The following is a 16,749-nucleotide window of genomic DNA, read 5'->3' on the forward strand; positions in this document are numbered from 1 at the left end:
GCCATAAATTTGGGGGAGGGATTGCAGATTGCATTTCTAAACCCATTTACTAAAAACCAGGTGTATCGGACACAGTGGCTGGTTATATGGTGAGTTCACAAATCGGCTGCTGTTTTTCTACCACATGCTACAGGAACCACATCAGCCGAGTTACTCTACCACATGCTACAGGAACCACATCAGCCGAGTTACGGCTTAAGGGGGTGAGCCTGCTGGCTGCCCTAGCCTAGGCTGAACCACCAGCCCCACAGCTCCATCTGATCTCACTGAGCAGCTAATGGGGATGCAGGTAGTGGGAAGAGCTGTGCGTGGATGTGGGGAGGGTGGATCTTGTTGCTAGCTGGGTCTGCCTGAATGGGTCCAATGGAACCCAGCCCTCTTTCTGCCTGGAACTTCACACAGAATATGGGGTCTTTCAAATGCAATTACAATGCAAATCAAATAATCTTTTGCCTCCACTTTTAAACAGCATGAAGATTGATCCTTGAGAGTGGGAGGTAAGGTGATCCACCCTTTAGGCTCCCCCCGCCCAGTCAAAGAACCCTTCTGCCCCAGTCTTGCAACCACCCACCTGGAACCATGCTATCAGCCTTGCGAGGTAGTCCAGACAAAAGGCACTAACTGTTGAACTAACCCTACTTAGGTGTTCTGAGTTCCGTTGTTTACTTGCGTATGTTTCATTACCCTGCAAGATAACATTATCAATGCATTGATGATATATGCTCACAGTTGAAGCTCCAGCAGCTTTCCAAGTGGCTCAGCTCAGATGCCATGCTGATGTCTGCCGAGCCTTCACGCCTGGAGCAGCGACCCTGGAATGAGAGGGTCTTTCTTGCCCCCCCCCCATTTGAAATGAGGGGAGCTCTCGATGACCCCCCTGGCTAGACTGGCTGGCTGCACACAATAGCAGGAAGGGTGGGGACTCTTTCTTCAGTGAGAGGAAGCCCCTCTGCATTCAACTGGCATTCCTTTTGCTTGGAAAACCACCAAGAACCTTCGCTCTCAAAGAAAAGGGGGATTAGAACGAGTGCCATTTTCTCTTCGTCCCAGAGGAAATCAACAAGAAAGCGCCACGCTAATTAGTAGTGACAGGGGAGGCCTAAGAGACGCAGAATGACTTTGCAAACACGTAAGGATTATGATTGCCAATTAATTGGGAAAACTACAACGTTCCTCCTCCATCTCAAAGCTGGTAGGCCCAACAAGAGAGGCAACACCAAAGCACCAGAAGCAGCACCCTTTCCCTGGGGGAACTCCTGAATTCAGCCCTGGCAGGCTGGGATAATCTCTCTGCCCTGGAAGGTGCCTCTCTCCGTGACTGGCCCAGAGAGGCTTAATCAACAGGGCTTCGTGCGGGAGAACTCGCACCGAGGGCTTGCTGAACACAAAAAGGGCCGAACCAGCTTCAGGAAGAATGCAGAATGTCCCGGCAGGTTCAAGGAAGACAGAAGTAGGGTCCCAAAATCAATGCAATTTATTGCAATGGCATTTTGGCTGAAGACCTTGACCATTCCGATAGCCCTTAAAGAGCAGTGGGGGTCATCCAGGGCCATTTCCTCAGGACCCAGGCCAGAGCAACAACTTCAGGATGGACTTTGGTTTTGGGGCAATTTATCCTTCATCTATGGGGAGACATTTGGGAGCCCTTCCAGCTTGGAGCTGCCCAAGGACAGCTTGCAGGTGCCAGGCGTGGTGATGCAGCCCCCTTTCATTTTAAGAACTTGTTGGATTTTCCTCCAAACTTTACCTGAACTACATTTAGTTAGAAGCCAGATGTTCATTATTCAGGTTGTTTCAGTACCTATCTATTCAAGAGCTCCCTCCTCCCCACTACAACAGCCCAGTGAGGTAGACTGGCCAAGACTGGCAGCTGGGCGCCATGCAACCCCCATCCTCAGCAATACTGCTTTGTCCGGTGGCATGGAGGGTGCCGCCCAGTGGGCTCCGGCATTTCTTGGCCAGCCTCACCCTCCTGGCCAGGGCTGGAGTGTTTGTCAGCTGGGCTGAGCTGCCAGCGCCAATCTTGCCCGTTGCCCGTCTCCTTTCGGGCTTCTGCTAAAGGAGGAGTTCCAAGGGGCTAATCTCACTGTGGTTTATGGTTAACCTGGTTTTCTGGGAAGACATGGTGGATGATGAAATGGAACCTCCCAGGTTGGCAGAATTCTGTCCGTGCAGCTGGACGCTGGTATGGCAGGGACAGAGGCTCCGATTGAAGAACCCTGGTTTACGTAGGTCACTCTTCCTGGCTGAGAATGTCGCAGGGATCCTTAGGCAGGTTCAGTGAACGGAAACTGTGCCCAGGTCAGTAAGAGCAGCCGTTGCCCTGTTTGATCAGGGTGGCCAGCTTGTGGCTGAGCCCACAAGTGGCCCTTCGGATGAGGGTTGAGGAGCCCCTTGGTTCTCTCCGACACCTTAACATGGGAACAAGTGGAGAATTAGGGACGGGCAGCCTGCAAATATGGCAGCCTTCAGCCCTTGGGGCTCCTCTGCGGTCCACGCGTAGCCAAGACCCAACCCTGATCTTCTCAGCTTGTGGGGACATTGAATCAGAAGTTGGCTTGCTCAGGCCAGGCAGTGCAGGACTGGTCAAGAGGCCCACTGGACGATGCCCTCCAATTTCTTTTCCGTTTATTATGCTTATTCCACAGATGCTGAAATTTAAAATCACGAAAGGGATTCCCTCAAGGAAGAGAGAAACTGTGATTTTGCTTCTTCTGCAGCTTCTCCTGATGTCTCCCTAGGTGGCTCAGTGGCTAAGATGCTGAGCTTGTCCATCAGAAAGGTCGGCAGTTGGAATCCCTAGTATATGTGTGCAGCATGAGCAGTGGGTTGGACTAGATGACCTCCAAGGTCCCTTCCAACTCTGTTACTGCTACTTCATAAATGTGCCAGCAAGATTTTTTTTTAATGAGGGAATTAAAGATTAAATCACATATTGTTCTTCTTTAACTGTTAAAGGCTCCTGTTGACCATCTTGCCCAAACGTCGTACTGTATGGGGGGGGGGGGGAAGGCTAACAACCACCACACTTTGACACAAAATCCAGACTTTTTATACAAGACTAGAATGGAACACAGCAGGTTTTTTTCCAAAGCAATTAAAAAAAATCATTTCAACACAAATACCGTTGAGTTACCAAAGGGGGAGAAAAAAAGAAAATAAAACCCAATATAAATAATTTCTTTTAAAAAAAGTAACAAAACCTCACAAAATGAATCAGTAGTCATTCTTGTAGAGGGAAAAACATTTCTGGTGGCGGCCTCCAGTTATAAAATTCTTCAAGCAACCAGGAGACGGGGAGGGTGGGGAGGGGAGGGGGCTTTGGAGCCGGGTCCCCCCTCCCAGCCTCCTGTTTAAAATTCCAGTCCTTTATTTCAGAAAATGGAGGGGAAATGTAGTGTTGTGGCAAGGACGGGTGTGGAAACAGGAGAGGGTGGGAGGATGATCACCCCAGGAATCCCCCCTCCCTGGCTTGGCAGCTTCAACTGAGATTTTAGTCTTTCTCCCTGCAGGGAGAGTGAGATCATCCTTGAGGATCGAGTCTTCAAAAGGAAAGGAGATAAAAAAGGATTCCTGAAGAAGAGGCAGCAACTGGCTCTCCCAAGCAGAGGGAGGGGAGCAGTTCACGTGAAAGGGGCGGAGCCGAGGCCCTCACCCCCCCCCCCAGCAGGGGGAGAATACTGGGAAAGATGTGAAGAGGCGGCTCAGGCTGGCACCCCCCTGGAGATGGGGGGGGGAAGGGGGTATCCTAGATAACCAACTGGGTTGTCTTTAAGTCAGGAATGCTAGCACCAAAGACCCATTTAACCTCCTTCAACTCCCAGGGGGGCTGATTGGAGCCCCCCTGCCAGGGGATGGAAGGGAGAGAGGAAGAGAACCCGGGAAGCAGGCAAGGCAGGCAGGGAGGGGCTGGCTGGGCAGCCCACCCAGAGAGCCCAGAGGAGCCTTTCTAACCATGCCAGCTGGCTCCAGGGGTGCACTGGATGGAGAAGTGGCACACACGTACGCACCTCCCTCCACCCCCAAGCCTGCACACACACACACACAGAGGGCAATCTCTTTGGGAGAGGTTGCTCTCAGTCAGAGGGGAAGCATGCAGCGAGCTTTGTAAAAAGAGGGCGAGAGAGGGGCCTGGGGAGGGCTTTGGGGCTTCTGAAGGGCAGCAGGCAAAGGCTGAGCCTGTGGGACCCAATCCTGGGCATCTGAGCCGAGGGAGGGAGGACCCACACCGCAGGGAGGGGGTGGGAGAGGCACCCATGGGACTCTAAATCCAGGCAGGCAGGAAACCCCCAAGCAGCTATGGAGAAGCGCACCCCCTCCCCCAATACTCTCTGCATGCAGAGAAGGAAGAGTGGTGGTGGGAGGGCAGTGGCAGCCTCTTCTCCCCTCGAAACACGGCCAGGCAACCCCACCGCCCAGGCTCCCATGCAAGCACCACGTGAGGTGCCCCGGAGGCGCCAAAGAGCCCCAAGGGGACAGCCAGGCCCAGAGCGGGCCCTTGCCTTCCCTGCTGCCAGGCCTCCCTGCCACTCTGGCCTGGCATTTTGCCTCCGCCCTCCGCAAACCGCTCAGCTCTGGGATGAAGGGGCAGTCACATGCCGCTCCCCTGTTTCCACCCAGAGGCTTCTCCTCACCCCAGCAGGGGAGAATACTGGGAAAGATGTGAAGAGGCGGCTCAGGCTGGCACCCCCTGGAGATGGGGGAAGGGGTATCCTAGATAACCAACTGGGTTGTCTTTAAGTCAGGAATGCTAGCACCAAAGACCCATTTAACCTCCTTCAACTCCCAGGGGGCTGATTGGAGCCCCTGCCAGGGATGGAAGGAGAGAGGAAGAGAACCCGGGAAGCAGGCAAGGCAGGCAGGGAGGGGCTGGCTGGGCAGCCCACCCAGAGAGCCCAGAGGAGCCTTTCTAACCATGCCAGCTGGCTCCAGGGGTGCACTGGATGGAGAAGTGGCACACACGTACGCACCTCCCTCCACCCCCAAGCCTGCACACACACACACACAGAGGGCAATCTCTTTGGGAGAGGTTGCTCTCAGTCAGAGGGGAAGCATGCAGCGAGCTTTGTAAAAAGATGGCGAGAGAGGGGCCTGGGGAGGGCTTTGGGGCTTCTGAAGGGCAGCAGGCAAAGGCTGAGCCTGTGGGACCCAATCCTGGGCATCTGAGCCGAGGGAGGGAGGACCCACACCGCAGGGAGGGGGTGGGAGAGGCACCCATGGGACTCTAAATCCAGGCAGGCAGGAAACCCCCAAGCAGCTATGGAGAAGCGCACCCCCTCCCCCAATACTCTCTGCATGCAGAGAAGGAAGAGTGGTGGTGGGAGGGGCAGTGGCAGCCCTCTTCTCCCCCTCGAAACACGGCCAGGCAACCCCACCGCCCAGGCTCCCATGCAAGCAACACGTGAGGTGCCCCGGAGGCGCCAAAGAGCCCCAAGGGGACAGCCAGGCCCAGAGCGGGCACTTGCCTTCCCTGCTGCCAGGCCTCCCTGCCACTCTGGCCTGGCATTTTGCCTCCGCCCTCCGCAAACCGCTCAGCTCTGGGATGAAGGGGCAGTCACATGCCGCTCCCCTGTTTCCACCCAGAGGCTTCTCCTCACCCAGCGGACAAGGAAAGCCAAGCGTGGCCCCCCCCAGAGGCCCACCGCCTCCAGCCCCCTTTGGGCAGAACAGGTGGCCCTTCAGATCCAGGCTGGAAAGACTCCCACCCGCCCACAGGTGAACTCCCCTGCCACAGCCGGTTTGCAAGGTGGGGAGGAGGGAGCTCGGGAGGGCAAAGCAGAGGGCGAGGGAGGAGGGAGCCCCTCGGGGGTTCCGCAAGAGAGCAGCAGGCCTTTGGGGGCGAGAAGCTGGGCAAAGGGGGAGGCCTGACGCCAGCCTTTGGGGAACAGGGGCACCGATGGCTGCAGTCCCTGCCCAAACCTCTCGCCTTACGCTCTCTGGCACGCGATGGGGAAGCCAACAGGGGCCGGGGCTTGCTGGGTGCTCTTTTCCTGTCCCTCCCCCCAAAATCATGCCTGAGCCCGAGAGACGCTCCCTTTGCGGTGCCAGGAGTGCCACTCTGCAGCGCCAGCCCCGTTGCTGAGCCTCTCGGTGCCCATGACAAGCCTGGCTCTGAAGCACGGCCCCGTCTGGACAGAGGACCCCACGCTGCCACTGGCGCCTCCGAACGAGCAGAAGCCGCCGACTTTCAACTGTCCTCTGGAGCCCCCTCTCCCTACCTGAGATTCGGGACCCCCTAAACTACTGCAGTGCCTTCCTTCAACAGCATCCAGGCACATGTGGGTTTCCTGCCTCTGGTGACCCAAGAGGGGCCCAGCTGGGCGGCTCTGCTCTCCCTCCTCTCTGGGGCTTCTGGGCTTCCCCTCCCCTCTCCCCCCAAGGTGCCTGTGGCCAGCGCCCCGTTTTCTCTGGGCTCCCCTCTGAGAGGGAAGAAAACATTTCTTTCTACAATGCCGAAGAGCCACTGATCTGGCCCTTCCCCTGCCAGAACCAGCTGCCCAGGATTTTGGAGACAAGAGAAACTTTGCTGCCTTTTTTCACCCTCAGCCCACCCCCAGACAAAGCCCCTCCTCAATTCAGTAGTACAATATGGCGATGCAGAGCAGCTCTGCTAGAGATGGGTCCGAGCGTCCATTTTGGGGGCCACGTCATCGGATGGCCAAGAGGAGTCCTTGAGGGAGGAAGGGTCCCGACAGCTGGCTGAGCTCCTCCTGCCCACATCAACTGGGGGGCCTCCCCCCCAGGAAGCAGGGACTGGTGGAGGTCCCAGAGCCTCCCCCACCTTGCACGCAGGTCTCCGCTGCTTGGTGGGACTGGCTGGGAACGATGGCTCTTTCCCCACCCTCTTCTCTCTTCACGAAGGAGCCCGGCAGGTTCATCTCATCCGATTCTGCCGCATCAGGGGCACGATGCAGGAGGGGGCCCCGGCTTTGCCCACGAAGGGGTGCTTCAGGAGCTCATTGGCCGTGGCTCTTTGGGCTGGGTCTCTGACCAGCAAGCGGTCCAGGAAGCCCTTCAAGGAAGGAGAGACCTGCCAGGGAGAAAGAGCAGAGAGACATGAACCATGGCTGGGAGGAGGAGGAAGAGGGAGGGAGGGAGGTGAGCAGCTGAGGGGGGATGTTGGGGAGCCTCAAGGAAGCCCCTTTCCCAACACCAGACTGACCCCCTTTCTCTGCCCATCCAGGGCCAAAGACGCCAGGTCCTGACCTAGAAACTGACTGGCACAGGGGTGGGCAACTATGGCTGTTAAAGCCCCCAGGTCGTAAAGTCACCAAAGCCGCTCACCCCTGAGCTGGAAGGTGGATCTGACCTCGGTGAGCAGGAGGGCCACAGCCAAGAGGGGGACAGGCCAGTCCGTTCAGGCTGATGCCATCAATGATGGAGGGCAGCAGAAGCTACCCTTGGATAATGCCTGAGGCGCCCGAGCCACCAATGGCAGGACAGGGCAATCTGGGGGTGGGGTGGGGTGGGGTGGGGGAGGGAGGGAGGGACCCCTCTTGCTCAGGGATCTGACCTTGTGCAGGTTTTTCAGTTTGGGGGGCAGGTTGTCTCGGATCATCTTCATGGCCTTCAGGGGGGGCTCATTGAAATAGGGAGGCTCCCCGTCCACCATCTCTATCACCATCACGCCCAGGGACCAGATGTCCACCTGCAACGACAGAAGGGCCATCAGGAGGCAGGGCCAGCAGCTGAAGACCTCCAGTCTGGCTAGTTCCTCTTTTCGCTGAAACCGTCTTAGAAACTGCATTGCCCTGGCCTAGCTGAGGGAGGGGGCTCTGTTCTCTCTCAAGCAGCAATTCTTTTCTTTTTCTGAGGGATTTTACAGAGTGCAGGTTGAGCAACTGAGGCAGAAATTTAAAAAAAATCCATTTCATCCACACCCCACTGACCAAAGGACGGCATTGTGGCAAAGCTAGGGGGAGGTGGGAGTCGGGAGGAGGGCAGCCATCCAGAAACATTCAATTTATCTCAAGCTTTAGGATTTGAGAGAGAAACGTTGGGGCCTCTGGCTGTTAAGATTCTCTGGGGAAACCTGGCAGAATCTGGGGTTCCCCTCCAGAAACCAACACCGAAGCCACTTAAGCCTAGCTTAGCTACTTCACGGACACACACGACAGACAACTGGTGCAAAAGCCTCCCAGAGGGGAGGGGGCCTCTGTGGGGTCTTCCACGCTACTCACCTCTGGCCCGTAGGGCAACCGAGAGATGAGTTCTGGGGCCATCCAGTACGGGGTCCCCACCAGCGACTTGCGCCTCGGCACCTCCTTGTTCACTTGCGCACAGAATCCAAAGTCGGAGAGTTTGACCTGAAGGGAAGGCAGGGCGAGGAGGCCGTGAGGGTGGGGTCTCTGCAGAGCCATTGAATGGCTGCCTCCCACGGCTTCAGAAACTCCCCCACCCACCCCCGGCCATCTCCTCAGCTCTATTTCTTACAAATTTAATTTAAAAATCGAGACGGGAAAAACAAAAAGCCATCATACAGGTAGTCCTCCACTTACAACCACAACAGAGCTCAAAATTTTCTGTTGTTAAGCAAGATAGTTGTTGAATGAGTTTTGCCCAGTTTTACCACCTTACTTGCCCCAGGGGGTAATTGAATCCCTACAGTTGTTAGATGAATCCAGATTCCCCATTGACTTTGCTTGTCGAAAGGTCACAAAAGGGGATCGTGATCCCGGGACTCTGTGACCGTCATCAATATGACTCAGTTGCCAAAAAGCGTCTGAATTTTGATGACATGATCAATGGTTGTAAGTGTGAGAAATGGTCATAAATCACTTTTTTCAATGCCCCTGTACTTTGAATGGTCTCTGAATGAACTGCTGAAAGTCAAGGACAACAAATGGCAGATTCTACCCCACACAGGACATGGGCTGTGGACAATCTCCAGGGTGCCTCGCCTTCCCTTCCCCCCTCTTCTTTTTCCTCTCCTCTCCTCTCCTCTTCCCCTCCCCCCACCCCACAAACACACAATCCTGTCTGATGGCCGGGGAATTCTGGGAGTTGAAGTCCAGAGGTCTTAAAGTGGCTAAGGTTGGAGTCCTAGTGGATAACCATCTAGATATGAGCCAGCCGTGTGCAGCAGCTGCTAAAAAAGCCAACACTGTTCTGGGCTGCATAAACAGAGGGATAGAATCAAGATCACGTGAAGTGTTAGTGCCACTTTATAATGCCTTGGTAAGGCCACACTTGGAATATTGCATCCAGTTTTGGTCGCCACGATGTAAAAAAGATGTTGAGACTCTAGAAAGAGTGCAGAGAAGAGCAACAAAGATGATTAGGGGACTGGAGGATAAAACATATGAAGAACGGTTGCAGGAACTGGGTATGTCTAGTTTAACAAAAAGAAGGACTAGGGGAGACATGATAGCTGTGTTCCAATATCTCAGGGGTTGCCACAAAGAAGAGGGAGTCAGACTGTTCACCAAAGCACCTGAGGGTAGAACAAGAAGCAATGGGTGGAAACTGATCAAAGAAAGAAGCAACTTAGAACTAAGGAGAAATTTCCTGACAGTTAGAACAATTAATAAGTGGAACGACTTGCCTGCAGAAGTTGTGAATGCTCCAACACTGGAAATTTTTAAGAAAATGTTGGATAACCATCTGACTGAGATGGTGTAGGGTTTCCTGCCTGGGCAGGGGGTTGGACTAGAAGGCCTCCAAGGTCCCTTCCAACTCTGTTGTTATGTTATGTTATGTTATGACACCTGTTCTAAAAAATTCTCAAGGACTATCCGAGGACGACGAAAGTGATGCTCCAGGAGCTGCTGGAGGCCCCGGGATTTTCTTCCTAGGACTTAAATGCACCTTGTAGGGAATTTGGGCTGCTCGGAGAGCAAAAAGCAAGGGAGGGGAAAGAGGGAGGGCTTGCCGGCAACTCACCCGTCCGTCATGGGTGAGCAGGATGGAGTCGCTCTTGATGTCCCTGTGGATGACGCCCTGAGCGTGGAGCACGGAAAGGGCCTTCAGCACGGAGAGACAGACGGCGGCAATCTGCTCTTCGTTCATCCTTCATGCAAGAAGAAAACAGGGAACTGATCCTTTGGGGTTTTTTTTTTTTCTATTTTTATTTTATTCAAAAAAAAAGTTAAACTACAAAACGCCAAAAATGTTTTTTAAAGAAACCAAGAAAAAACACACAATAAACAAGACATTTAAAAAGGCGGATTAAAACAGCAACAGCATACACACAAATTGTGCCCCCTGTTGAATACAGATTAATATACAGGTAGTCCTCGATTTATGACCACAACTGAGCTCAAGTTTTCTGTTGCTAAGCGAGACAGTTGTTAAGTGAGTCTTGCCCCATTTTACACTCTTTCTTGCACAAGTTGTTACGTCACTGCAGTTATTAAGTTCTTAAGACTGTTGTGAAGTGACTCCGGCTTCCCCACAGACTTTGCTTGTCAGAAGGTCACAAAAGAAGATCACCTCACCCCGGGACACCGCGACCGTCATAAATATGAACCAGCCACCAAGCGTCTGAATTTTGACCAGGGGATCACGGGGACGTTGCAAATGTCACAACTTTGAAAAATGGTCCTAAGGCACTTTTTTCAGTGCCGTCGTAACTTTGGACAGTCGCTAAATGAACTGTCGTAAGTCAAGGACTACCTACCTGTATTAGAAGAATATTAGCGGGCACTTATCCTTCTGACCCGGTTCTTGGCCTGGAAGGAAGCCGCTGGCTAGCAGGGTCTGGGCAGCCCCGAGGAGCCCATCCCTCTTTCCGCCCCTCTTACCTGGTGTGGGTGACGATGTCGGTCAAAGCGCCCCCCTCCAGGAACTCCATCACAACCCAGAGCTCATCGCCCACCAGGTAGCTGTTGTACATCTCCACCACGTTCTCGTGTTGGTAGTCCCTCATGATCACCACCTGGGTGGGGGGGAGAAAGGCAGGTTAGAAGGGAAGGACAAAGGTATCACGATCCGGAGGGGGTGGAGGTGCCTCAAAGGGCGGCTGCTACAGGTGAGACGTGTAACCTAAAGGCCTCTGCTGCAGCCTAAAGTGGGCCCAGAGTTTATGAAGCACAAAGACACTCTGTATTCTGCCCGGGAACAGAAAGAGGGCCGACCCTTCAACATCCTGGACATCAACCGTTCTAATTCCTTCCCTCAGGATGCTGCTATAGGGCACCGCAGGCCCAAACAACTAGACACAGGGACGGTTTTCCCCCTCCTGTCGTCACGCTGCTGAACACCTAATCCTCAGAGTGCTCTCCTATCTCTAAGGATATTGACCCACATAGTATGGCTGTAGTATTATTATTTTCCTTCCCATCTTCTCTACTGCCCCCTCTTATTGGTTTCATTATTATAATTATTATGACTCTCTTGCTTTGCGTATACACTCAAGAGCTTCTGCACTGTAGACAAGTGCCTTGTGTGTCTAACCACACGTGGCCAAATAAAGTATTTAATCCAACTGAATCCGATTCTTTGGACATTCTCTGTCATCCAGAGAATGTCCAAAGGTTGTCCCAAAGGTGTTTTTTCAAAAAGTACCTTTGTTTTTTTCTTTGAAGACCATTCGCTTTTCATCCAAGGAGCTTCTGAGATGAGAAGCGAAAGGTCTTCAAGGGAAGAAACACGGAAGGTCCAGCTGCCTCTTGCAAAAGCGCCTTCGGGTCACTCCAACCCACCTCGTTGAAGAGCAGCTCCCGCCTCTGCTGCTTGCGCAGGTCCATCTTCTTGACTGCCACCAGCTTCCCGGAGCTCTTGACGGTGGCGATGCAGACGATGCCCGTGGAGCCCTCGCCGATCTTGATGAAGTTGTCCAGGTAGGTCCGGGGGTCTCCGGGGTCGACCACCATCTGCAAGGCAGCTCGGAACTGTTCGTGGGAGACCCGCTGGGGCTCCCGCTGGGGGGAGCAGGGCTGCTGAGGGGCTGCGGGAGTGGGGGCCGGAGGCTGCTGGGGAAGAGGCTGCGGAGGCTGGGGGGCCGGGGGCGACGGCACATGGGTCAAGTGGGGGTCCGAAGCGTGTTGGGAGAGTCCCAGAGGGGATGGCTCCAGGTTTCTGGATCTGGCTGGGCCCGAAGGGGGGGGCCTGGAGGGGCCGCTGTTTCCACTCGTGGGGCCATTGGAGGCTGCTTCTGGGGCTTTTCCGGGCCGATGCTCTGCCTAGAAAGAGAAAGAAAAGCCATCCTGACTGCAAGCGGAACAAGCAGAGCCCTCACTGGGCAGGTGACCGGCCCCTTCTTCATCCTGTCAGACAGAGGGGACCCACCAGCACGTGGAGCCTACCAGCCCTTTCCTCCTCAGGACAAACCCCTTGATATGAAGGGGTTGAAGGCAGGTGCTTCTTTTGGACCTGCTCGTTTGCAAAGGAAAAGGTGCCGTCTTTGGGCAGGCTGACTAGCAGGGGCCTCCAACCGTGGCAACTTTATGACTTGTGGACTTCAACTCCCAGAATTCTGGGAATTGAAGTCCACAAGTTGTAAAGTCATCACAGTTGGTGACCCCTGCGATAGAGGGTCATTGCACCTTCCCTTCTTAAGGCCATAAAGACTTTTGGGGCTCTCCCCCCCCCCAGCCTTATCCTTCCCTTGGGGTCAGGCAGAGTCTCCTAAAGAGCCTGCTTGTAAGGCCTCCTTTTCACCTCCATGTAAAAGATGGGAATGGTGGCCTTGGAGAGTCCACTTAGCTAAGCTGAGGGTTGGGCCCTTCCAAAGGACAAGCCACAGCAAGGGCCGAATTAGGTCCCTGCGCTCATCTCTCTCCGCTTCCTGCAGAAGGCATCCTCCCTGGGACAGCCAGGTCAGCGCGAGAGAGGGGTGGTGGTCACAGAGCGTGGCTTCCTCGGGGATCAGAGGGAAAGATTGCAACTGGGGCCGGTACACTACTTGCCCAGTGAAAACTGAGTTTTATGTCTAATTTCTGGTCCGCTGTCGTAAGAGAAGGCAGAGGAAAGAGTTGGGTGGCAGAGGCAGAAGGCAAAGCAGGTTGATGGGTTCCAGAAGAACACGAGAGGTCGTTGCTTAGCTGCAGTGTTTCTATGAAGACAGACAGAGAAGTTGCTACCCAGGAGAAGAAAGAAGGTGGCAGCAGATGGTTATTCGCAAGTACAGGAGAGGAGAGGAGACCAAGCAGAGGGCAGATGGCAAGGTGGCCGACACAGGAGGGACTCCGGTTAGTGGAAGCAAGGAAGGAGAGCACCCAGGAAAGGCAGGAGGCAGGCAGGAGGGAAGACACCGGCTGCGGTTGATGGGAGGCCGGAAGGTGAGAGAGAACTACTGAGCAGAGGAAGGAGAGAAGAGGACCCAGGAGAGGTGCAGAGCGGAGCCTGAAGGAGGAGTGGGCTCTGCTCTGGCCACCAGATGTTCTCCTGATGCAGAGAAGGCGCTCGGAGCTCATCACCTGGTCAAGCAGCTAGGCTACGCTGAGAAGGTGGCTTAAAAGAGGTGAAACGCGGCCTTTCTTAGGGCGGAGCGGCTCAGTCGTCACGAGAACGGCATCTCCAGCGGATCGATCCAGGCTGGCCAGACCCACCAGGGCCCCAAGCGCTGAGATGCCCTGAGAGGTTTTACCTGAGTGCCACGGCCAAGATCGGTGTCTGCTCGTGGGTAGGTGTTAAAAGGCCGTCCCGTCTGCTGTGCGGTCTTCATCACCCCCTCCGAGATGGGGATATTTGGGGTCCGGATATTGGGCCCAGAGAGGGGCCGCTTTTCCCGGGGAGACTGTGGGCTGGCTTGGCCAGTGTAGGTGGACTTGGGTCTCTTGTCGGGCCCCTCCGTCCGCTCCCTCTTGACCACGCGCTCGGTGGGCGGCTCCCTCTTCCTGTCCCGCTCAGGCGCTCGGTGACTGTGTTCCGGCAAGGGCTTTGGGTGCTCAGGAGGCCGGGGGTGGCCAGACTGCTGGTGCGGCTTGTGGTGAGGCTCGTGTCCATGGGAGTGTGGCGCGGCAGTCCTGTCATCCCAGCCCCGTTCCACATCGTGCTTGGGCCCGTGGCGGTGCCGCTCCTTGGGGTCTCTGCTCTTGCTGCCCCCGCCGTCCTCCTCCGTGTGGGGAGGGTGGTGGTGGTGGGGCTGGTGGTGGCGGGGCCTGCCCAACGCCTCTCCGAGGCCGTTCTCCTGGTAAAACGGGTCGTGCCGGGCCGGGAAAGGAGGGCTGTCCCTGCGCAGCGAGTTGGAGCGCGACACCGACATGTTCTCAAACTCATCTAGCAGCCAGGCCAGGGAACCGTCCTTGGCAGCTTTGTTTCCGCGCACGATGGTCTTACGCGCATGGAAGGGAACATGGAGCAGGCAGGTGGGGGGGTGGAAGGACACACAAACAGAAAAGAAAATAAGGTAAGCAACATAAAAAAAAATAAGATGTTTGATGGATGCTTGACAACGGCCCGAGACAGTTTCAGCTTTGGCAGAAGCAGCACATGGCAGGAGGCACGGCGGGGAGAACACGGGAGGAGAAGAAACGGGAGTTTCACAGAGCTTTCGCTCACTTTCGCCATCCACACTGAGACACTCGCCAAAAGATCTACGAATGCTGATAATGATGAATGACAGGAATGCTGGATTTGGAAGGCAATGACTGAAAGGCAGCCTTACACCAACCTCCTCTCCCCCGCCCCCAGGTCACCCAGAGACTCCCCGGGTTTCAGCCAGCAAAAAGCAAGCTACTCAGCCGGGGAAGTCCAGACAACCTAAGTGGGGAGGTTGTTTTCGTCTTCCCGGCTCCGCAGCCAAGTCTTCTGATGAAACCACAAGCAAGTAAGAAGCTCCTGATCCAAAATGTGTCTAAAGCATTTCAGAAGAAAGACTCTGCCAAATCAGACCCTTTCCGCTTGCCTCTCCATCTCAGATGGAGCAGGGCCCCCTCAAATGCTTCTTCCCTAAACAAATCATTACAGACCCACAGACCCCAGCTGGGGAGAAAGGCTCATCTCATCCCCAGGATGTTAGTTTGTTCTAGTAAAATGTTAAAATTAGTTCTAGTAAAATGGCCCAGTTTGGGATCTCCAACCTGGGCCACTTTAAGACTTGTGGACCGGCTCCCAGAATTCCTCAGCTGGCACAGCTGGGACTTGAAGCCCTCGAGTAGCCCAGTTTGGAGACCGCCTACTCTAGAAGGGCAGAGGTGGCTGCTCCTCCCAGAAACAGAGGCCAGGGAAAACAACGGAAGGCTTTTTTGCAGAAATAAACAGGCGGAAGGAGTGGTGTAAGGAGGAGTGCTGCCCTCCTCGGTGGTTGCTTCGGTGCTCCTCCCTCTTCAGCACGTGTGGGCTGAATGAGTCCCCGAAGGTCAAGAGCTGCTCTTGAGCCACAGCCCACACATGCAAAGCTCCACAAGGGAGCATTCCACAGGCCAGAAGTCTCATGCCCAGTTCAGACGCCCCCAAAGCAGTGGAAAGGAGCAAGCCGAGGCTTCCAAAAGGCCAGCTGTGGCTGGCAAGTGGAGGTGAACCCCTGCCCGGCAGGAAAAGGAAGCCAAGGCAGCTGGGGAAACAGCTGGTCAGCCTTGGCCGAACGAGGCCCAAATTCTGGATAGGGATACAGGGAGTCCTTGACTTACAACCACAACTGAGCCTAACATTTCTACTGATAAGTGGGACAGTTAAGTGAGGTTTGCCCCATTTTACAAGCTTTCTTGCCATAATTATTAAGTGAATCACTGCAGCTGTTAAGTCAGTCAAACAGTTGTTTAAGCGAATCTGGCTTCCCCATTGACCCTGCTGGTCAGAAGGTTGCAAAAGGGGATCACATGACCCCGGGACAGTGCAACCGTCATAAATATGAACCAGTCGCTAAGCGTCTGAATCTTGATCAACTGACTGAGGGGATGCTAGGTGAAAAGTGGTCATAAGTCCCTTTTTTTCAGTGCTGTTGTAATTTCGAACAGTCCCTAAGTGAACTGTTGTAAGCCAAGGACTGCCTGTACTCCTAATTAGAGCTTGCATGTGGCACCCCCTGCCAGTCACGCGAGGAAGGGGGCTGGGTCCAGGGCTTGGGGGAGCAGAGAGTCACAGGCTCTTCCCCCCCCCCCCACCTGCCCACTCGAGAGGGGCTTTGCCCGCCCAGCCCTGCCATGATGCATCGAACGCTCAAGGGAGCCGTGCAGAGCCGTCCTTGGATCAAGACTCAGGACCTCCCTTGGGCAAAAACATCAGCAACCAGAAAGGAGACCCTCAAGGACACCCCTTCCCTAGCTGGGACCGGAAGGCCCACTTCATCACGGAGAGCAAATAGGGAAAGAGAGGCACTTTACCCAGCAACAGCTACTAGCAGAAATTCCGTGCTTGGCAAGGGATTCCTGGAAACGGTCAGTGAATCCCCTGCAATTTGTGGCTCCGGATGAATTTCCGAGGCGTCTCCTTAGTCAGCCGAAAGCATGCAGCAGCTCTGCAAAGACATTCCCTTCCAGGCGCAGCTACCTCGCCCTGAACAGACAATTCAGCCTGTCTCCAACAGAAACAACCAAACCCTGCAAAATGCTACAGAGCTGCCCGAGAGAACGGGGAAGAGCCGGCTTGATTTCTCTAACAGACCATTTTTGGGACAAATTCCACCAAACCACAGTCTCCGGTTCTATGCAAGGTTCCCTGCCCCAGTTACTGCGCAGGCCCTCGTGCTGGGAGGGGCCAGGGCCAAGGCAGATGGGTCTTCCGGACCTGGGGAGAGATTCCTGCTCCATCAGCATGGGTCTTTCTGGCTCAGAGGTTCCCTGCCTGGCCCCCCACTTTATTCAGCCAGATCCTCAAGCAAGCCTTTCTTTTGGGACGGAGGAAACGCTACATGGGGAGGCCGTGTGT

The 16,749-nt window shown here is 54.8% G+C and overlaps 1 protein-coding gene across 11 annotated transcripts in view; it reads right to left on the reverse strand.

The window, feature by feature from the left end:
• Positions 1-6,872: 6,872 nt before the first annotated feature.
• The window catches only part of PAK4 (p21 (RAC1) activated kinase 4), a 36,768-nt gene continuing 26,891 nt past the window's right edge, over positions 6,873-16,749 (reverse strand). For 10 of the 11 annotated variants that reach the window (XM_058195785.1, XM_058195787.1, XM_058195780.1 and 7 more), the window contains 7 exons: positions 13,529-14,215; positions 11,643-12,122; positions 10,743-10,876; positions 9,883-10,009; positions 8,181-8,306; positions 7,514-7,648; positions 6,873-7,030 (listed from right to left, as the gene is read on the reverse strand). In XM_058195785.1, coding sequence (XP_058051768.1) covers positions 6,875-7,030; positions 7,514-7,648; positions 8,181-8,306; positions 9,883-10,009; positions 10,743-10,876; positions 11,643-12,122; positions 13,529-14,215 — 1,845 coding nt within the window. In that variant the 3' untranslated portion in view covers positions 6,873-6,874. The remainder of the gene's footprint in view (positions 7,031-7,513; positions 7,649-8,180; positions 8,307-9,882; positions 10,010-10,742; positions 10,877-11,642; positions 12,123-13,528; positions 14,216-16,749) is intronic. The other variant, XM_058195791.1, reaches the window with a different exon arrangement.

Source organism: Ahaetulla prasina, chromosome 10 (genome assembly GCF_028640845.1).
Source record: "Ahaetulla prasina isolate Xishuangbanna chromosome 10, ASM2864084v1, whole genome shotgun sequence".
Classification (NCBI taxonomy): Eukaryota; Metazoa; Chordata; class Lepidosauria; order Squamata; family Colubridae; genus Ahaetulla; species Ahaetulla prasina.